At 40.4% G+C, this 22,500-nt stretch overlaps 2 protein-coding genes across 9 annotated transcripts in view; both read right to left on the reverse strand.

Moving 5' to 3' along the window:
• LOC143292374 (B9 domain-containing protein 1-like) overlaps window positions 1–11,135 on the reverse strand; it is a 19,946-nt gene extending 8,811 nt beyond the window's left edge. The window contains exons 1-5 of the mRNA XM_076602592.1: window positions 11,047–11,135; window positions 7,352–7,420; window positions 2,953–3,064; window positions 2,184–2,280; window positions 1–88 (exon numbers count right to left, since the gene is read on the reverse strand). The exon at window positions 1–88 is cut by the window's left edge and continues 43 nt beyond it. Of these exons, the coding sequence (XP_076458707.1) occupies window positions 1–88; window positions 2,184–2,280; window positions 2,953–3,064; window positions 7,352–7,420; window positions 11,047–11,103 (423 nt within the window). The 5' untranslated portion in view covers window positions 11,104–11,135. The remainder of the gene's footprint in view (window positions 89–2,183; window positions 2,281–2,952; window positions 3,065–7,351; window positions 7,421–11,046) is intronic.
• A 1,736-nt stretch (window positions 11,136–12,871) lies between these two features.
• Window positions 12,872–22,500, reverse strand: part of LOC143283457 (uncharacterized) — an 85,655-nt gene continuing 76,026 nt past the window's right edge. For all 8 annotated transcript variants that reach the window (XM_076589718.1, XM_076589700.1, XM_076589725.1 and 5 more), the window contains 3 exons: window positions 20,691–20,854; window positions 19,882–20,042; window positions 12,872–15,446 (listed from right to left, as the gene is read on the reverse strand). In XM_076589718.1, the coding sequence (XP_076445833.1) occupies window positions 15,200–15,446; window positions 19,882–20,042; window positions 20,691–20,854 (572 nt within the window). In that variant the 3' untranslated portion in view covers window positions 12,872–15,199. The remainder of the gene's footprint in view (window positions 15,447–19,881; window positions 20,043–20,690; window positions 20,855–22,500) is intronic.

Below are 22,500 nucleotides of genomic sequence, written 5' to 3' on the forward strand. Positions count from 1 at the left end.
TTCTGGTCGTCGACCCAGGAACCAGGATGTCAGTTTTTGTAGAAGTGATGACGATTCCGGAACAAACATTGGCACCTTTATTTTGTGCCTGCAAAAAAAAAAAAAACAATTAAATAAACAAAAAATAAAACAAAATAGAGACTCAATCATTCACATTTTACATAACATGCCTGTCAACTATCTCTTCAGGATATGATGTTGTCAATACAAACTACAAATCACATCTGTCACTTCAGTACTGCAGAAAAATCTGCTGGGTGATATTCCTTTTTTTTCTTCTTTTTTTTTTTTAATTCAATAACACCACAAAAAAATGGGCGCAATAGCCAAGCGGTTAAAGCGTTGGACTTTCAAACTGAGGGTCCCGGGTTCAAATCTCGGTAACGGCGCCTGGTGGGTAAAGGGTGGTGATTTTACCGATCTCCCAGGTCAACATATGTACAGACCTGCTGATGCCTGAACCCTCTTCATGTGTATACGCACACAGAAAATCAAATACACACATTAAAGATTCTGTGACCCATGTCAGCGTTCGGTGGGTTATGGAGACATAAAAATACCCAGCATGCATCAACCTCGACAGAATCATCAGCAAGTCGATGTTGGTCATGTAACGGAAAGAAAAGAAAAAAAAAGAAACAAGACAAAAAAAAAAAAAAAAAAAAACATGCACAGAGCACAGAATTCAAATATCATGGCATGCAATATTCAAAGACAGTGAATTTAATTAGATTAAAAAGAAGTACACAACCTACAGAATTGAAAGTTGTCGGGGTTTTTTGTTTGGTTTTTTTCCTCTTTTTCTTTTTTTTTTTTTTTTTTTTTTGCAGCACCATTCCATTTGCACTACTCCCACGCCATTCATTCCAAGTCCTCTGTGCACAGCCAGAGCTGGCTTTGTCATGGACCCAGCTCATGGCAGATCTGAGAGTGATTTACCAGCAACTGAATCAGGTGTCTTTCGAACTTTGTTCATGAACAACTGAACACTGAACATCCTTCACCACCATTTCCCCTGCCATCAAACCAAGAAGTTGGGGTGGTGAGGGCATTCAGTGTTCAATCATTCACTGATAACGGCAGGGAAAGAGGGTGGTGAAGGTGTTCTGTGTTCTCTTCTTCTTCTTCTGCGTTCGTAGGCTGCAACTCCCACATTCACTCGTACATACACGAGTGGGCTTTTATGTGTATGACCATTTTCACCCCGCTGTGTAGACAGTCATACTCCGATTTCAGGGGTGTGCATGCTGTGTACGTTCTTGTTTCCATAACCCACCGAACGCTGACATGGATTACAGGATCTTTAAACATGCATATTTGATCTTCTGCTTGCGTATACACATGAAGGGGATTCAAGCACAATAAGCAGGTCTGCACATATGTTGACATGGGAAATCAGAAAAATCTCCACCCTTTACCCACCACGCACCGTTACCGAGATTCGAACCCAGGACCCTCAGATTTAAAGTCCAACGCTTTAACCACTCGGCTATTGCACCCGTCATTCTGTGTTCAATCATTCACTGATAATGGCAGGAAAAGAGGGTACTGAATGTGTTCTGAGTTCAATCATTCATTGATAATGGCTGGGAAAGAGGGTGGTGAAGGTGTTCAGTGTTCAATCATTCACTGATAATGGCAGGGAAAGAGGGTGGTGAAGGTGTTCAGTGTTCAATCATTCACTGATAATGGCAGGGAAAGAGGGTGGTGAAGGTATTCAGTGTTCAATCATTCACTGATAATGGCAGGGAAAGAGGGTGGTGAAGGTGTTCAGTGTTCAATCATTCAATGATAATGGCAGGGAAAGAGGGTGGTGAAGGTATTCAGTGTTCAATCATTCACTGATAATGGCAGGGAAAGAGGGTGCTGAAGGTGTTCAGTGTTCAATCATTCACTGATAATGGCAGGGAAAGAGGGTGCTGAAGGTGTTCAGTGTTCAATCATTCACTGATAATGGCAGGGAAAGTGGGTGATAAAGGTGTTCAGTGTTCAATCATTCACTGATAATGGCAGGGAAAGAGGGTGGTGAAGGTATTCAGTGTTCAATCATTCACTGATAATGGCAGGGAAAGAGGGTGGTGAAGGTGTTCAGTGTTCAATCATTCACTGATAATGGCAGGGAAAGTGGGTGATAAAGGTGTTCAGTGTTCAATCATTCATCAACACAAAGCTTCACTGCTCACCTTCCTGGTGTGATGGGCACATGAGTCACACCGTAACCCCGCACCACATCCGTGCCGAAAGCGTCCAGCCCGTAGGCATGAATGACAATCTGTGGCCCTGCCAAGACAACGACGATAAAAACCCTTAGATTCTGGTTCCACCATCCACTAATTTACTGCTCATTCTAAGACCCCCTTTCAGAGAGCCTCTGACCCAGATACATCTGTTGCAATCTCATTACTGTAAGTCCTAAGGGAACTATCGATGTTAGGTCACCATGAGTCTTTTCTTTCTTTCTTTCTTTTTTTTTTTTTTTTTTTTTTTTAATTCTATTATTTTTCTGTTTTTTCCAACACATTTTAAGGAATCATCCCAGCCCAGATTTTGTCCATTCAAACCTTACCATGCATTTTTCATGAACTTCCCCCTCAGTCAAGCTCTAAGCACCAACAAAACATTACAAAAAAATCCCCACAACACTATCACTTGTATCAGTTTCATTAACATTATTCCAAATTGTTATTGTTGCAAGGTGCTCACTGCTGACTGGACTGGGCAATAATGAATATCAATCCATGCTGTAACATGATGAATATCTGTGCATACGTATCACATCATGTCAATTATTAATGATGTGTACGAAATTCTTTAAAATCAAACACGTATACACATTACACTTGAGAGGAAAAAAAATCAAAAGAAGAGAAATCATCAACACACACACACACACACACACACACACACACACACCTGTGCGCAAACCCTCTTCCCCCCAAAAGTAAACCTTACATCCATAGCAGTTGGTGCTTTTGAAGGTGATGTCCACTGGAAAGTTCCAGACAAACAACTGTCGCTCGTCCAGACTCTTCTTGGTGATCTGCGTTATTCCTTCCTCCAGACCCTGCCCAAACAACAACTGTGTACTACTACTGTACTGCTTTGTACCATCTTTTGTTGACAACAGTTCTCTCTTCGTGAGATTTGAGCTGCTGTGTCCCTAAGGATGACAAATCACCATCATTCATCACCACCGAATTCTTCCTTTTTTTTTTTTTTCTGCCTGCGTGGTTTTAATTTTTTAAGCTATCAGAGAGGCGTTTCTATAGAATATTGCCAGGGACAATTCTCTTGCTGCTGCTGGTTCTTTTGCATGCACACTAGTTGTGCTTATCACTTGGTGATCACTTTATAGCATGATTCCCTTTTCAGTTTACAATAAAATGCAATCACCTCCTGAACAATGATTCATAACTTACAATCTGATTTAATCACTGCCCAAACAATAATGATTCCTTGATCATTCTGTCAGATTCAATCACTGCACAATCAATAATCCCCTGGCTTCACTGTCAGATTCAATTGCTGCCCAAGTAATAGTTCCTTCACTGTCAGATTCAATCACTGCCTAAATAATGAATCCTTGGTTTACTTCAATTCAGTAACTGCCAAAATAAAGATTCCTTTGTTCCTAAACAATGAATTCTTGGCTTTAATGTCAGACTCAGTCACTGCACAGATAATGATTCCTTTCTTGTCAGATGCAATCACTGCCCAATTAATGATTCCTTGGCCTTACTGTCAGATTTAATTACTGACCAAATAACTATTCCTTGGCTTTACTGTCAGGTTCAGTCACTACCAAAACAATGACTCATTTACTGCCAGATTCAATCACTGCCCAAATGATTCATTGGCTTCACTGTCAGATTTGATCACTGCTCAAACAGTGATTCCTTTGCTGTGGAATTCAATAACTGCCTATATAACAATTTCTTAGCTTTACTATCAGATTCAATCACTGCCCAAGCAATGATTCTTTCAATACCTACCTATATAACAGTTCCTTTAGCTTACTGTCAAATTCTATCCCTGCCCAAATTATGACTCTTTGGCTTTAATGTCGGGTTGATCACTGACAAACTAATGATTCCTCTGCTTTAATATTCTTTTACTGCCAGATTCAATCTCTGCCCAAACAATAATGATTCCTTGGCTTTAACATCAAGATGAATTCAATCACTGCCCAAACAATCCTTTGCTTTACTGTCAAATTCAGTTACTGCCCAAACAATGAATAATTACCAAACTTTCAAAGCCAGTCATCGTCAAAACAATAATTCCTTTAATCTGCCCTGATTCCTTTAGTCTTATTTTCAAAATCGATTATTGCCCAAACAATGATTCCTTCCCTGTCAAATCCAGTCATCACACAAATGATTCCTCCGCTGTCAAAATTCAATTTTCAACCCTAGATTAATTCCTCTATTGTCAAATTCAATCATCATAACACTACAAAAATATGACAGCAGTTGCATAATCATATGCAGGATGCTGAAGCCAGCATAAAGAATATGTTGTGACATCTGTTGACACAATGCATTAACAACAAATGTCAAAACATGTGGGCTTGAAATAGCTCCAGATAATTAAAAAGAGAAAAAGAAAGGAGTGACAGACAGACAGACAGACAGACATACAGACAGAGACAGAGGGAGAGTCAAAAATTACAAGGGAAAACAGAAAAACAAAGTGCATTTGTGTGTGTGTGTATGTGTGGTTGGTGTGTGTGTGTGTGTGTGTGTGTGTGTGTGTGTGTGTGTCTTTGTGTGTGTACTTCTTGTGTGTGCCGACATGTGTTTGTGTGCATCTGGAAACATAGTCATGATAGTGCTGATGTTTGTTATGTCTATGTCTTACATTCTTTGAAAGTCCCCTGAGCTCAGCACAGATGGAGTGCCTCAAATCCCCATTAAAAAAAAAAAAAAAAAAAAAAAATCATATACATACATTTATCTATTGATCTATCTCTCTGTCTCTGTTTTGCCTTTGCTTAGTCTGTTTTGTTTGCTTTTTGACTCACTCGTGTAAACAAAGTGAGTCTATGTTTTAACCCGGTGTTCGGTTGTCTGTGTGTGTGTGTGTGTGTGTGTCACTCTGTGTGTGTGTGTGTGTCACTCTGTGTGTGTGTGTGTGTGTGTGTGTGTGTGTGTGTGTCCGTGGTAAACTTTAACATTGACATTTTTTCTGCAAATACTTTGTCAGTTGACACCAAATTTGGCATAAAAATAGGAAAAATTCAGTTTTTTCCAGTCATCTTGTTTAAAACAATATTGCACCTCTGGGATGAGCACAAAAAAATAATTTAAAAAAGCCAAATTATATGCAAACTGAAGGTACTGTTATATCTACATTTTTTTTTTTATTCTCTAAACTTGACACTTTGATCTGATATTCTGACAGAGCACCAAGAGCAGTCATTATTATCATTTTCTGTTCTGACAGGAACTTCTTTTGCAAAGCATGGAAGTTATATTTCTGGTGCATGTCTTTGATGCAGATAGTAAAAAATGGGAAATTGATATGTAATTAATGCTAGGGGGGTTAATTTGCTTTAAACTGATCTTTCTCATCTTAAACATTACATTTTGAAATTATACTCAATACATAAAAAGCTTGTGTTTTTTTACTCTGTCTACAGGGCTTTCACTATGTTCATTCGCCCAAGTGGACTTTTTCGGAAAATACTAAAATCAATACTACGAGTGGACGTTATAGATCTATTGGCTGAGCCCTGAAGGTCATGGGCAAAAATCAATTGCGTACACATATTTATACATATTCAAAGCACGTGCTCATATTCCTCGCCAACGCGAAGGGCGCCATTTTGTTTCAAGTTGTTGACATCCCCGTTCAATCCTATATTCAATCGACAATACACGATAATGTGATGGAAAGTTGGAGGAGACTGTTAAATATTTATTCAGAGAAAGATTTTGAACGCCTTACTGGATTATGCCCCCAAATGCCATAAAAATATCAACAAAATCAGTCAGAATTCACAGTTTAAAATAATAAACCATGAGAGTTAATACCCTTGATGAAACGTAAAAATTTCCAGTTCTGACTTTTCTCAAAATTAAGTCCTTTTCACTTCATATGTCGTTTAGAAGTACTTGTACTTGGCTCTACATGTTATTAGTTTAACAAAATACTCAATTTTCATATCAACTTTAAAACTATAAAACTAGAATGAACATAAGAGAGAAACTGAATCGACCATGTCATACATTCTGAGCAGGTGTAACTTGTTCATTTATCTAGATCCAGAGAAAATGGCTAAATGTTGTAGTGTGATTGCCGCGATAGCCACGTCTCCTTTACCGCGGACTTAAAAAGAATTTTGGAATTGCCCTTAAAGATTTTTTGAATGCCCAAAACACACCAGAATAATATGATTTAAACATCATTCTCACTGTGAATACCGCAATCGATTTATCGCCCTTAAAAAAAAAACATGTTTAAATATTAAATTTTTGAACGTCAGTTAAGGAGCCACGATAAGTGTACTGAGTAAGACAGTTTCTTCTCACCCAAACACACGGGGTTTGAATCTGCCTTCAGGACTTTTTTTTTTTTTTTTTAAACTTGAAATAATAATAATAATAACAAATACAGAAAACATTTTAACGATTAGTTTTGGGGGGATTTTTTTGTGTACCACAAGTAAGTCTTGAAGGCCTTGCCTCTCTTGTCTTTTTTGCCCTTGAGAGCTTGATGTAAAAAAAGCAGCTTTTCTTACTTCACTACCCTCATGATTTTTTTTTTTTTTTCTTTAAATTTGTTTCGTTTCTAAGAGATATAAATCTCTCTCCCTCTCTCTCTCTCTTTCTGTACATATATACACATATATGATCATCATTACCATCAGACATCATCATTATTGTTTTATTGTTCTTGTAGCTCACAGTGTTGTTTTACTGTGGCTAACGTCTTGATATTTGATGACTGAACTGTGATTCAAAATCACCCCTCTTACCAACATTCTGTCTGTCACTTCTGTTATCGATTAGTTTGACAGTGTACCTGACAACATTTATTTCATTTCTTTATCTTTACTCTCTCAATTCTAAAATGTGAATGTAAATGTCTATGTGTATGAGATTAGGAGACCTTTTAGCGACACCAGCACATGCAAGCATGCATGTATTCCCATCTAAAGTGTACACAAGAGTGAATGAGTATGTGTGTGCGTGCGTGTGTGCATGTGTGTGTGTGTGTGTGTGTGTGTGTTAAAAAGAGTGGGGAAGGTGTACAAGTATGTGTATAATGTGCTTGTAAGATCAGACCTTTTGTTGTTGTTTTTTCACCTCTACCCCACAAAAACTCAAACTTAACACAAAATACTTACAGAAGTGATAAGCCAGTCGGGTCCATGAGAGAAACAGTACCGACAATAGATGTCATCATATTCTGGGAACTGAAACAGTCAGCATGACAAAACATCATAAGCATGGTTTCCTGGAAAATGGCAAGACTTCAAATGGGTGGCCTCCAAATATGATCAGACAGCAGGTGCAAGGGACACAAGTCCTGTTATCATTTCTGCTGATCACGGAGTTGCTCCCCTTTATTACCTCGCCCATTTCTCTTTTGCATTGCCCAATTAGTTTGTGAATGATTAGTGAGTGGCAAGTGAATAAGTGAGCATGTGTGTGCGTGTGTGTGTGTGTGTGTGTGTGTGTGTGTCACTCTCCCTCCACCCCCAGTCACCTCCCATCTCCCAGTACAGGTTTACACAATGCAGTCTGACATGTTAATGTGACCAAACACGTTGTTTTGACACACCCAACTGTCCTGACATCAAGAGAGAAAATGTACCTGTACACTTTCATGTGTTGTCTTTATGCATGCATATGGGTGGGGTGAATATGTGTTTTGTTCCTTTCTCAGTGTGCATGTGTGTTTTGGAATATAGTGTAACTGAATTGATATTCCAGTAATCATTTTCTTCCCTTTTTCTTGCAAGCTCTCTGACTGCAAATACAATAGAGAAATGGCCTGTAGACAAACACAGATATAGATAAATATACACTAATGCACACAGAGAGAGAGAGAGAGAGAGAGAGAGAGAGAGAGAGAGAGAGAGGTCTATATGTCTTCTTAATTATTACTTATCACTTTTGATTTCATTTTAGGATCAAAGGTGTCCAGCATTACCAAATGATTTATTTGGCTTACACATCTGGAAGAGAAGTTGCTGTCCACGAAGGGTGTAAAATATTTACTACGAAAAAGAACTACAAAAACAACAACAACAAATAGATTAATTAATGAAAAAGCAACTTTCTGATAAAAATAAACAAGCATTTCCATCAAAACGCAAAGAAAATTGGAACTAGAGAATAACAGATGCTCTTATTTCTAAAGTTTTTTTTGTTTGGTTGTTGTTGTGTTTTTTTTTAATGCACCAAAACAGAAATTGGATTGCTGCCAAAAATCAGTTATAATCTTTGAGAAAGCATTTTTTTTATTTTTTTTATTCATACTGAACTCCTGAACTAAGATTATATTATTTCATGACGAAAATTTTTTATCGTCCAAGACAATGAGAGAATGAGAGAGACTAATGAGCTTAACGCAGGCAACCTCATGATAAAACCTTCAGCTTTCTGCTTTAAAAACACACCCCAACAGCAGCTAAAATCACAGTGACCCCAACATGATGTCAGCATTTAAGGATATAAATTTTATAATTATTTCTTTATTCTTTAATACCATCTCAGTTTTCGTTGATCAGATAATGAAGATACCACTGAGGGCTTCTTCTTTGCTTTTCATCATTCTCTATCTAGCCTGATACTGTTCGACCACTGGAAATCAGGAAAAGAAAATGTGGAAGCCAGGAGCTGTACCACAATGACAAAATATGAATGACATAAACCATTTGCTATAATGAAATCCATCATGTGTACAGACAACACAACAGTACAGTAAAACTCATAACTCTCACAACTCAGAAAAACAAAAGTTAGTAATCAATTCTTCAGTCAACGAAGACTTGACAAAACTGCTCTTAAAACAATAAACTAGGCAAATGGATCAACTGCATTTAAACTGTCAACATTGGGAACAGCTTACAGGTGCTAGAATTTCATTTTTGATGCTAACATATAAAAAATAAAATATGGTTAGACAAAATTCATGCAGATTCCAAGGTGTTTGGGAGATGAGATATTGCTTGCCATGGAATTTTGTCTATATTTTTTATCAGAGTATGCTCAGCTCATGCATGCAACACAGTTACATAATATATATGTGTGATACATGATCTTGACATTTTTTGTTTGTTTGTTTGTTTGCTTGCTTGTTTATTTGTTGTTGTTGCTGTGTTTGTTTGTTTGTTTGTTTCAGTTTCACAGAGGTATCAAAGCATGCAGAGTGATTTTGTTTGAGTGTTTGGGTAATGATTCAATTAATTAAACCTAATTCAATTTTTGGCAAACTTTACAGCTGTGATTTAGGAAACCTTCTGAATGGATTGTTGGTGTCCTCTGACACTAGCATAATAATTATATATGAAAGGTTTCTGGGGAATCTGGATGATATCCTACACAGTTATCTCAAAAAGATATGTTCACACACAAACACAAACTCATGTATTACAAAAACCAATAATGATACAACTGTTGTCAGATTAACATTGTGTACTAGTTTGCACAACATATACACACACGTATGCAAGTATGTAGTTTGTTTAAAGGGGGCATCAAAACTTGTGCACTGATCCAAATAAACTGTATCACATCCACTCAAAATAAAAACAGGAAAAAAAATAAAGTAAATCAAAACAAAAAGGAGGCAAAACAGCAGATGCCTGACTCAGTGACTGTGCACAGACCCAATATGCCGGTCACGCCTTGATGCAAGCATGCACTTACACATGTATACACACGTATCCCTACACACATGTAAAGATGAATTTCTGTATAAAATTAAAATTGTAGATCAACAGAGATAAAATGACTGAAGAAACACAAGACTAAAATAACAGAAGAAACAAAAAGACCCCTTTTAATGTTTTATCGGCTTAGCTTCCCATAACTTATTGTTGATTATATTCAGGTTCCTTTATGATTATCACAAACATTTCACAATAAATGGATATAAACAGATATATATCAGTAAATATCAATCAATTCATGTCTACATCAGTTTAAGAATCAGTGAGAACATTCCACTTTCCAGTATTTGTTTAAGTACATGCCTGCAATACATTGGCTGTTTAGCAGTTTTTTATATTCAGGCATCTGATTCTTTCTTCTGTGAAAGCAGTTATGTTTTGTTGTGGTTCTTTTGTTTGTTTTTGATTCAGTGTGTGTTTGGCCCCTCCCAAACTGCTTTGCATATAAGACCTTGGGACCAAATGCATCAGCGCACCACTACACGTGGATGGCTGTGTGTGTGTGTGTGTGTGTGTGTGTGTGTGTGTGTGTGTGTGTGTGACTCTGTGTGTGTGTGTGTGTGTGTGTGTGTGTGTATGTGTGTGAATATGTGTGTGTGTATGTGTGTGTGTGTGTCACTGTGTGTGTGTGTGTGTGTGTGTGTGTGTGTGTGTGTGTGTGTGTGTGTGTGTGCAGCACACGGCCAGGTCATTCCTTTTCAGCTCAGCAGATTCTGTTCTTAATCTGAGAACATTAGTAAAGACACTTTTTCCTCAATCTGTTACGGTTATTGGAGATGGCAGAACTGCCAGAAAAAAAGACTACAGTACACAAACAATAAGAACTGACTTTATTAAATCCAAAGTATTAATCTTCACTTATCATAATAGTAAATCACATGAAGGTTCGTGGTAATGCCGCACTTCAGTTCGTCTGAAAGCACATGAGTTTAAATGATAAAGACGTGTTTCAACTCAGTGAAACTGAAAGGAAGTCATGGAATAATGGATGGAAAGCATGTCCGCACATGACGACGAACGATGCAAATCAAGTTAGTGCAAAACGCCAAAGCATTATGACACAACTGATTCTAAATGACAATTGCTAAAATAATATAGATTTAATTTTCTCATTATAACTGCTCCAGAAGTACCAATCTTACCTCTGCCGTCTCTATTTGTCCGCTAACCATCAGGAGAAAAACTGAAGACGCCGACATTGTTGTGCTTCGTTCAAGGGTAGTAATTCCCCGACACAGTTGTGAAATTTACTTCCCTTGATCAGGCGGGAGTGAGCTGGATTCTGTTTGCATTTCTCAGACATGTCAGACACAGGTAAGCTATTAAAGAAATGAAGGGGTTAAAGAAAAAGAAATGTAATTATGCTCTTAAAATGAATTTTAGTAATCATCTTGTACCTTTTGCTAGATATTTTTTGTTTGCCTTATTGTTGCTGTTTTATCTATTTATTAAAATTATATTCATTTCGTTTTTGTGGTTTGGTTGTTTTTTGTTCTGTTTTTGTTTTGTTTTTGCTTTCTTTTTTTATTTCGGGGGGGGGGGGGGTGCTTTTTGTTGTTGTTGTTGTTTTTTGTTTGTTTGGTTGATTGGTTGGTTTTTTGTTTGTTGTTTTGTGGGGTGGTTTTTTTTTTGTTTGTTTGTTTTGGGGGTGTTTGTTGTTGTTTTTTTTGGGGGGGGGGGGGGGAGGGGGGGGGCTCTCTTTCTTTTTTTTTTTTTTTCTTTTTTTTGAAGGGGAGGTGGCGGGGGTGGGGAGGGCTCAAGTTTACACACACACACACACACACAGATATATATATATATATATATATATATATATATATATATATAATGCAGTTGTAGTATTGAGTCTTCAGTTTTGCATCTTTCCACTCTGTGTGATATTATTAGACAGGAAAACAAAAAGTACATTATGGTTGTGAGTGATAGGGGGTGTGGTAGATCTACATGGTGTCGTAGAAAGGGGATCAAGGGGAGAAGGCGTGCATGTTTGTTGTGTGTGTGTGTGTGTGTGTGTGTGTGTGTGTGTGTGTATTTGTGTGTCTGTGTGTGTCTCTGTGTGTGTCTCTGTGTGTGTGTGTGTGTGTGTGTGTGTGTGTGTGTGTGTGTGTGTGTGTGTGTTGGCCCAAAAGTACATGGGGAAATTACTCCCTCAACTTGTCAGCTTCAAGGTTATCTAGGTTTTTCTCCCTTTGGCCTCAGCTCCGAACTCTTACAGCCGAGCCTGCAACCTGACAACACTGAGGACAAGCTGACAGCACATGCACCATTTCAAGATCTCTACGAAGCTGGTCCATCAATGCTGTACATGCATAGCTCTCCTGTTGTGGATATTCTCAAGGCCTGACTAAGCGTGTTGGGTTATGCTGCTGGTCAGGCATCTGCTTGGCAGATGTGGGGTAGCGTATATGGATTTGTCCGAACGCAGTGACGCCTCCTTAAGCTACTGAAACTGAAAACTGTGGATTATGCCCTCAAATGGAGCACTGGTGCTGTGGCCGGTGTGGAAGGGTTTCTTACAATAATTATCCCTGTGTTCCTGCATGCGTGAGTGCAAGCAGAGTGTGTGAAAAATGAAATGACACTTGGTAGGCATTTATATATATATTGTATGTTGGCAGATCCACAAATGAAATGGAATCAGAGAGAGAGGAGAGAGACAGACAGACAGAGACAGACAGATAGATAGATAGATACATTGATAAATAGATACATCGATAGAGATAGACAGAAGTAGAAGAAGCAGAAGGGAGAGAGGGGGGGGGGGACAGACAGACAGACTGATAGAGACAGATTAGCAGAAAGAACAGAAGAAAAAAAAACATACTTCAGCGGAAAAAGCCAAGCAGAAAGACAAACAGCGTCAAAGACGAAACAAACAACAGATCAAAAAGTGGGGATACAAGCAAACCGCTCACTTATTCTGCTGTCCAATCGCATCACACCAAAGACTAACAAGAAGACACCAGGTGGTGGCTGGTCACCTTTTATTGAAATGGACTCGAGGAAACTGGCTCAGCAGTACAGAAACAACAGGTGAGAAATGATCGAGCTTGGGGGAACAGCTCGTTTTAAGCAAAGGAATCAGCCATGTACATCATGTGAAATCAGGCTTGGATGTAACAATAATTATCGTCAATGGCAACAACGAAAGCATTAACGTTAAATCCAAGGAGTATGATTGATCAAAGGCACTGATTTCACAGATTGTCTTCAAGCCAACCTGTGTGACTTATTAAAACATTCAGTCATCATGGCTTTGTCTATCGCTAGCTAGTCCAAGAAAGACTTCATTAATATTTTGAGAGCAAGAGTCTGCGTAGCTAAAACAGAAGATTGTGAGCAGGAAAAAGGTTAAAAGTGATACGGAAAGAAGGGTCACACATATGCACACACAGCGGTAAACGTTTGTCTCTAACTGTACCATTGACAAGCGTTTGAATATGCTTCAAGAAAACTTCTTCGGCTAAAACAGATCGAATATTCCTCCTGTCAGCATCAAGCCAAACTTTCCATGTTTGAAATGAACATTGACACCACTGCCTGTGGCTGTTTGGTATGTACCAGAAGCTGTACAATATTGGTAAATATTTCCACACACTGTGGCATTTTCTCTTCCAAGCCTGCATGTCACACCAACGATGATCTGAGCGAAATGAGTGTGAATGTGCAAGTTTAATGTCTGATGCAACCGTTCAAATGAAAGGAATGGAATAAAAGCAGTTTTGAACGAGTTGTCTTCTGGCTGCAGAGATTTGCCTGCTTTGTTCACATGCATATTAACAATAACATAATTATATAAATTTGGCACTTTTGATCGATTATGTTGATACATGGAAGTCGATCATTATGTGGCGTACTTCTAGCATATGACATGAAACAATCCAGGCTAGTCGAACACAAAGTGTTGTTTATATTACGGATTATATTCGGATTGTGTGAGTCATTTTCGTCAGTTTGTTTTGAAGGATAATGAAAGGAAAGCACCTTACTTCAATTATAGTTATCATTTTTCAGGAAGCCGAGACAGGTGTTGTGGGAGTTTGATGACTGAAGGGCTGTCATGTGCATGCTCTTGGTGTTGCTACGGGCACACATAAACATTATGTAACTATCAGTTTCACTCGCTTTCATCATATGCTCAATGACAATGACCTGGAGACAGCATTCTGCATGATATCCCTCTGCACAGCCAAACTACACCATTGCCATCGAAACATCTAACTGATTTGTCTTCAATGAGACACAGTGATATGCATTCAACAACAACATAAGCTTCGAGAAAGCATAGGGCTGCAAAACAACCTGATCTGAAATCCACATACACACACGTTAGTGTTCGCTACTTGTCATATAAATAACATAAATATATTTAGATACACATAATATATATTACAACTTATTGCACTTGATTCCGGCCTTTTGCATAAATAGAAACAAATCATACAAATGAAACAGGGTTGAACTGGGTCAGCACGATATATACAAACCAAACAGAAAACAGAGTGTTGTAAATACCAAAAAAAAAGCATCTCCAAGGTTTAGTCAAGTGTCTAGGAAATACAACAATCATCGAACGCTACATCGAAAACCAGCTGTCATGGCCACTAAACGAAAGTTTTGAGGAACGAGCTCTTCACGAAACAAACTTTCATTGGTGGTATAACAAATGCATACAACATTACAGTGTTATTCCGTTTTCCTTTTTTGTTATTCATGTTGGCTGTGAAACTGTGTCAGATAATACGATCATAAAGGAAATGCTTTCCAATGAAATCAAGTCTTTGATATCACAATTAACTAGTCCCAATTTTGAGTTGTGATTTCATACTTAGTTGCAGAATTTCATACTGGTATTATTCCATCACATGTATTTTGAAAGACAAAAAGAAATAGACTAAAAATTCGAAAATGATAAAGGCACACATACTTCAATCCATTGAAAAGGCAACAAGAAAAAAGTAGATAAGCACACTGCATAGGTCTATCTGTTATGTACAACTGAAAGTTTGGACACGTGTGCTTGTCAACCAGATGGTGTCTGCTGGGCCTGAAAATGGAAGTTCCAAACAACCGTAAATCGATAAGGATCCAACCGGAAGTCCCAGCAACAGAACGACCTACGAACCACGTATGTTGAGAAACACTGAAAGCGTTGCAAATCTTCATCATCATTTTCTGACCTACTGCGCAACGAGACATGGCTACCTTCCCACATCAGGAATTACCCAACCAACATTTAAAAAAAAAAAAAATAAAACGCGCATGTGCGAACTGTCGCGTTTCAGTGTTTCCTGTCTAGAAATCAGACGTGCCGTATTCGTCCATTGGAGAGAAGGCCTGCTGGAAAGTCTGCGCCTGCGGTTTAGGCGCTGGTGGTGGTGGTGCTGGTTTCTGCTGCTGCGGCTGCTGCTGCTGCTGCTGCTGCTGCGGCTGGCCACCCGAGCGCCTTCTGTGCTCCTCCTCATAGATCATCCGGTACACCGCGGACTGTGTCCAGTCCCTGTCTCCAGCCTTGTCAGGGTTCTGCACCTGTGTCGAGCTTCTGAAAACAGCACGTGTGTCACGCTGAGTGAGGTGACAACGGAAGAGAAGGTGAAAGACAAAAGAATGGGGAGGAGGAAGAAGAGGAAGAGGAGAGGGAAGAGAATGAAGAAAGACACGAATCAATTGGTTTACACACACACACACACACACACACACACACACACACACACACACGTACATGCACAAGCATCTATATACATGGACTTTTGCCTCTCTCTCTCTCTCTCTCTCTCTCTCTCTCTCTGATAAAGAGAGACAGAAGACAGTAAATGAACCAAAGTATGAAAAAATTGTTTTATGTTGAGATTATCGAGTGTTTTGCTCAGGTGCACTGTTTGTTGATAAACACGACTAAAAATGTTTGACAGTATTTGCCCATTCTTTTATGTCGAACAGAACAGTTAGAACTGTATGTGTGATATTGTTGTTTCTTCAGTTCAAAGGTCATTCGCTGTTAACCGTTTGATAACCAAACGTCTAAGTGTTCCAGAACGTGCAATACGCCACGTGTATCAGGAATTGGGCTATGCTGTGTCGCGCATTTAGACCAATTGACAGAAGCAGTGGTGGGGTTCGAGCTTCGCTTTGGACGCGGGATAATTTATTTTTCTCTCTCGTATCATTCTGACACCGCTCTCTATCGCTCTGTCATCCAGAGATCTAGACCTCAGACCCCCAGACCGTACCATGGGCGGAATTTAAAGTAGTAGAAAGACGTTAGATGTGTTCACCAATGTATCGCCAAAAATGCCTGGATTTCACAGTTAAGGTGGCGAATATTTTCAGAATTAGCAAATCTAAAACGAAGGTCTAGTATTAATTTTTTTTTTTTTTTGCTTTTTTATGGCATCAGCACAACTAAACAACAAAGCTGACATCTGGCTATGCAGGCTGAAATATGAATCGCGAAGGTTTCTTCCAAAATATGAGTATGACAATGTTGTCATTATTGTTGCAAATATTTCACAATCAGCAAAAGAAAATGTGGGCAATTTTGTAATGTTAGTCGTTCCTGCTTCTATTGTACACGGCAAACTCAGGAACTAACCTAACCTATGTATGCAATAAATCAATTGTGAATAAAACAACAGAGAATGCGTCATTTCAAAGATATGGTATATAGCAGGCGATTAGATGATACGAAATGATGAAAGAATTGGGGTTGTTGTTTGTGTGATGCAGGATTGTCCGACTGGCGAATAAAACGATTCCACATTATTGGCATGTTCTGATTTCGGATAGTTATTTGGATATATTTTGTATACAGTGTTTATTGTAGATAGGACGAACAGACAGGAAGTTGCTGTTCTATTCTGAGCGACGGAAACGGAGAGGGTGTAGTCTTTACGTTGTTCAGACTAAATCCTAAATCGACGAAAATGAAAATAAGTTCAGGTTTGTACTGATGTATGCTCTCTATATATGAAGATAAGGCCACACCGATCGTCAAAAGTGCTGTTGGTATCTTCGGTACATTTCATCTCTCCTGAAATGTGCACTTGAACCATTGGTCACTTGGAATATATACACTTGTCTACATCACACAACAACCAGATGCAGTCACGATGCATAATCATGCAGTATTTTTTTTTCGGGTACAATATCAACGTCATGCCTCCATTTTTTTTTCTCCATCGACCCAAGTCTTAAAAGATCCCAAGGAACGTTTGTGTAACTTGCGTTACATATAATTCTACAGGCTGGCCCATGCTGGCCTAGCCATTCAAGTCTCACAATCACTGATTACTAAAATAGAGAGGACGGGGTGGGGACAGATTTGAACGATGTGGTATGGCGAAAACTAATAGGAAACCACCTGAGGCAAAGAGAAGGAGATAGATAAATACTGAACAACAAACGTGTGCTGTTACTCATGGTGAGACAAAATGTGCACGACTTCAAGCACTACTGCTGAGCTCTTTCCATCAGCATACAGATAAATAAGAGGAACAGACAAAAATAAATCCAGAAACTTCCTCAAACAACGAAGCTCCATGTCCGTTCAAGTTCACGTGTATTCATGTTTGTATATTTACACCGCCGTTTTTTTGCATTATGACGGCTAACTGTCACGTGGAGAGTATATAGTGATCAGGACCCTACTTTTTGAGTAAGGCACTGGGTTTATTTCTCTGTACCTCATGTTTACCTTTGGGAAGCGAAAAGCAGCGATGGGTTGAAGTTGACGTGCCTTTGTCTCATAATAAGTAACAGTGTTTATTCCTTGAAAAGAAATGTCTACTTACAAAAAAATAAAAAGAACAAGCAAACATAAAATATACCGAAGTCTGCACTACAACATGCACTGATACCTTTTCAGGGATATTTTCTTCTAATAAAAAAAAAAAAAACAAGGACAAAATTATTCCTTCATCTTTCCTTCAACTACCGCTGCACAGACGGGAGATGAAAACTAGACGAAAATCCTTAACAAATTGCTGACCAAACCACAAGCCTGGGATGCTAAAGACCGAACACATCAGGAAACGAGCACACGGTTCGCTAAAGTGATAAAATACTGAAGGGGAGATAAATACAGGCATACAAGCTTTCTGTTCTGAAAATTCCTTTACGAACATGAAAAAACTCAAAGAAACATTTCAGGGATAAAAGTTACCGAAGTTCACTAAATCGTCTCCAAAGGAGAAAACCATAGAATTGCTGTGCTTCATATGACACGAATTTAGACGTTGTGATGAGATTTGTAAAATGTAAAGGCAGCGGCATTGAAAGTGCCTTACAGTAATCATAGTGGCATTCCCATTTCAACGTCGAAAAACGCAAATTTGTCCAACAACTTCTCAAGACTACTTCTACACGAATGCTAAATATTATTTCACGAGACTGACAAATTTCCTACCGACACCTCACAGATACCTTAGACTATCCAGCACTTCACCTCACACACTGTCCAGCACCTCACCTCGCAGACTAACCAGCACTTCACCTCGCAGACTATCCAGCACTTCACCTCGCAGACTATCCAGCACTTCACCTCACAGACTATCCAGCACCTCACCTCACAGACTACCCAGCACTTCACCTCGCAGACTATCCAGCACCTCACCTCACCGATACCCAATATTGTCTTGCATCTCAACTCATAGGTGCCCAAGACTATCTAGTATCTCAACTCAAAGATACTATCTAGAATTTCGCTTTATAGGTATCCAAGACTGTCTCGTACCTCACCTCATAAACGTCCAAGGCTATCCAGCACTTCACCTCACAGATGTACAAGACTATCTGGCACCTCATTTCACAGACATTTTATTTCATAGGTATCTAAGAAGGTACCTAATCTCATGAAGGCCCACCAAACCTTACAGATGTCTACGATTATGTGTACCCTACATCAAAAGTGTCCCATAACATTCAGCATCACTTTACATACATCCAAGACATGACATCAGGTATCTCATCTCATAGGTGTTCAAAGACTAGCTAGCATCTCACCTCACACATATCCAATACTGTCGCGAACTTCAACTCAGGTGTCCAAGACTATCTAGTACGAGACTTCACAGATGTTCAAGGCCTTCTGGTACTCCTTTTCCCAGATGTTCAAGACTGTCTAGCACCTCAACTCACATTAATTTGTCAAAAACTATCTAGTACTCCACTCCAAAGATATCCACTGCTGTCTAGCAACTTATCTCGAAGACACCCAAAACTATCTAGCACCTCACAGGTGTCCAAAACTCTCATAACCCTCACCTCAAAGATGTCCAAGACTATTTAGTACCTCATATTATGCCCATGAGTTTCTCAAGCGACTGAAGAAACACCCAGCTACAACTCCAGAGTGACGCTGTCACCTCCGTCTTAACGAATGCACTGCTACCATTTTACAGACGCCTGAAGACAACCTACCTACAAACGCCCATGACTACTAGTTTAGCACACCAAGAGTTTCTCAAGCGCCTGAGGAAACTCCCAGCTACAACTCCCAAGACAACCCAAATGTCCCGCTGTCACCTCCGTCCTAACGAATGCACTGCCAGCACCTTAATGACGCCTGAAGACGACCTGACTGGAACGGATGAACGAACCCCCTTGCTAGTAAACCTACCTACAAACGCCCACGACTACTAGTTGTTAACATAGCGTGCGGGAGTACTGTAAGGGCGCAGGCAGACAGGCCTCAGGCAGGCATGGCTGGCGGGTTGTGGTGAGCGACCACCAGGTGACTGCAAACTTACGGCGGGACGGCTCCTCCGGCAGCCATCGCTTTGGTCTGACCGGCATAAGTATCCCGGATATTTTCCTTGGAATACAGGCCCATAGGGGAGTTGTACTGCAGATGCAGCACCTGCGGCCCGTCCGCGTCCTGACCCCCCTGCTGGGGCAGGGGTGGGGCAGGGGCGGGGGGCTTGGGGCCCTCTCCCGGGTGGTGGGCAGGGGGAGCCCGGGTGGGTTGGTAGCCCACCGACCTTGGGGCTTGTTGTTGACTGGCCGTGTACTCCAGGTCCTTGTCCCAGGGCTTGACGCCGGTGGTCCGGAGGGTGTTCCTCCAGGCAGGGGGCACGTCCGGCTCGTCCACCTCGCCCTGCTGCTGGCTGCTGCTCCAGGGGGGCGGCGCCGACTGCACCATCTGTCGTCATTATCGTCATCATCATCATCACCATCAGCATCAACATCATAGATAGCATCATCATCATCATCATCATCATCATCATCATCATTATCATTATCATCATAAATAGCATCATCGGCATTGTCATTGTCATTGTCATCACCATCATCAAAACAACATGGTAGGAAGCTATGGCTATTCATCATGTGCTTATCCTCTCATCTGAACGACCAGACGCTCAGATTGATTTTCCAGTCAAACGTGGGAGAAAAGGCGAGGCCGGTATTCCTGCCCAGACCCTCACAGACACTGTACTGGTATATAAGTGTCTTACACGCAACCGAGTTGTACGTTTTACTCCACTCTAACCCCCTTGTCAGTTTCTTTTCAAACACTCCACTGTCGGCCGCCGCTCTTTCTCTGTCTCTGAACCTTGCATTTGGAATGAGCTCCCTCCTTCACTTCGTCATGTCTCCGCACTCTGCTCTTTCAAGTCTGGCCTTAAAACCCACCTCTTCCCCAAATAGTCTCCCTTCCCTGCCTCTTCCCTGTTTCCAGTTCCACACTTTAGAGTTATGCATGCGTGTGACTGACTGGTGTGAAAGCCCATTGATCTGTCTCTGCACAAGATTTAGCGCTAAAATAAATACTTTTTTTCCCACCCACCTCGGGTGGAGGGGGAGCGTTGACGGGTCTGTTGACGGGCTGGGGTCTCCAAGTGACGGAGGAGGTCTTGGGTGCAGGCTTGCTGTAGTCCACGCCGAAGTTGAAGGCCGCGGGGCCCGGCTTGGGCCGGAGCACCTTGGGAGCCGTGCTCTTCCCTGTGGGCGCTGCTCAGAGACATGAGGGATGAGGGTAAGATGCGTGATGACTGCTCAGAGATGTGAAAGACGAGGGTTAAGTGTACCATGAGCTGCTCAGAGACGAAGTATTAGGGTAAGGTGTGTGATGAGCTGTTTCGAAATGAAAGATGAGGATAAAGGGTGGGGTGAAGTGTTCATACGTGAGGATAAGGTTGGAGATGAGCTATTCAGAGACATGAAGGATGAGGGTAAGGTGAGTGATGAGCTAATCAGCTAATCAAAGATGTGAAGGATGAGGGTAATGTGTGTGATGGCCTGCTCAGAGGACATGAGGGATGAGGGTAAGGTGTGTGATGAGCTGTTCATACATGAGGATAATGTGCAAGATGAGATATTCAGAGACATGCATGATGAGGGTAAGATGTGCGATGACCTGCTCAGAGATGAAGGATGAGGGTAAAGTGTGTGATGAGCTGTTCAGATACGAAAGATGAGAGCAAAATGTGAACTGTTCATACATGAGGGTAAGGTGAGAGATGAGGTATTCAGAGACGTGAAGGATGAGGGTAACGTGAGTGATGACACGATCGGAGATGGTCTGACACGAAATGAAGTGAGATGTTCAGCGAATCGGAGACGCCGGACGCGTGAAATGAAATGAAATTAGACCCCCAAAGACAGGGGAGAACGTGATGTGAGACGTGGTGCACAGAGGCATGGAACTAGGCGCAAACTAGATGCTCACAGCCATGATGGGGAGCGGAAATGAGGTGAGACTGGATTGCTCAGGAACAAAGGGAGGGGGATCAGAGATGAAGTGAGATGGATGCAATGGTGAGCGGAGATGAGAGGGTACGAGAAGAGAGAGCTGTATTAGTGGGTCTCAGACAAGGGAAGAAAAGACAAAGAATGAGATAGACAGACATACAGACAGACACACACACATACAGACACACACACACACAGAGCCAGAGAAGATGGAAAGCAACGGTGAGATGATAATCATGTTATTTGTGTGAGAAAGCGAAGAGAGAGAGAAAAAAGAGAGAAGTAATAGAAGGCTAAAGGAGACCAAAGAAGAATATCAAAAAGGAAGAGTACAGGGAGAAGAACAAGAACATAAGAGGAGAAATATTAGAAATGAGAAAAGACTTGATAGTGGAAAATGAGGACAAGTGGGGAAAGAGAAAAGAAAAGAGACAGGTCATTGAAAAAAAAAAATTAAAAACGAAAAAAAAGAAAAAGGAGATAAGAAAAGAGAGTTGTGATGAGGTCAAGGCAGAGCAGCAAAAAGAGGTGGATGAGTATGGCCATTAAAATGCGATGAGGACAGATACATATGAGGCAAAAAGTTGAACATATAAACAAACAGGCGCATTTTCGTTTTAGATGGATGGATGGACTGATGGATGGATGGATAGAGGAATGAGTGGATGAGCGGATAGGCAGACAAAGAGAGATATGACAGAATGACACACAGACACACAGACAGACAAACAGATACATCGATAGATAGGTAGATGGATAGACAGAAAGATAAATAGATAAACAGAGGGTTACACAGAGAGATGGGCTGAGGGATAGACAGACAGACAGACAGATAGACAGAGAGATAGACAGACAGATAGATAGATAGATAGATAGACCATTCTGAAATAACAAATAGTTAAGTA

Source organism: Babylonia areolata, chromosome 1, assembly GCF_041734735.1.
Source record: "Babylonia areolata isolate BAREFJ2019XMU chromosome 1, ASM4173473v1, whole genome shotgun sequence".
Lineage (NCBI taxonomy): Eukaryota > Metazoa > Mollusca > Gastropoda > Neogastropoda > Buccinidae > Babylonia > Babylonia areolata.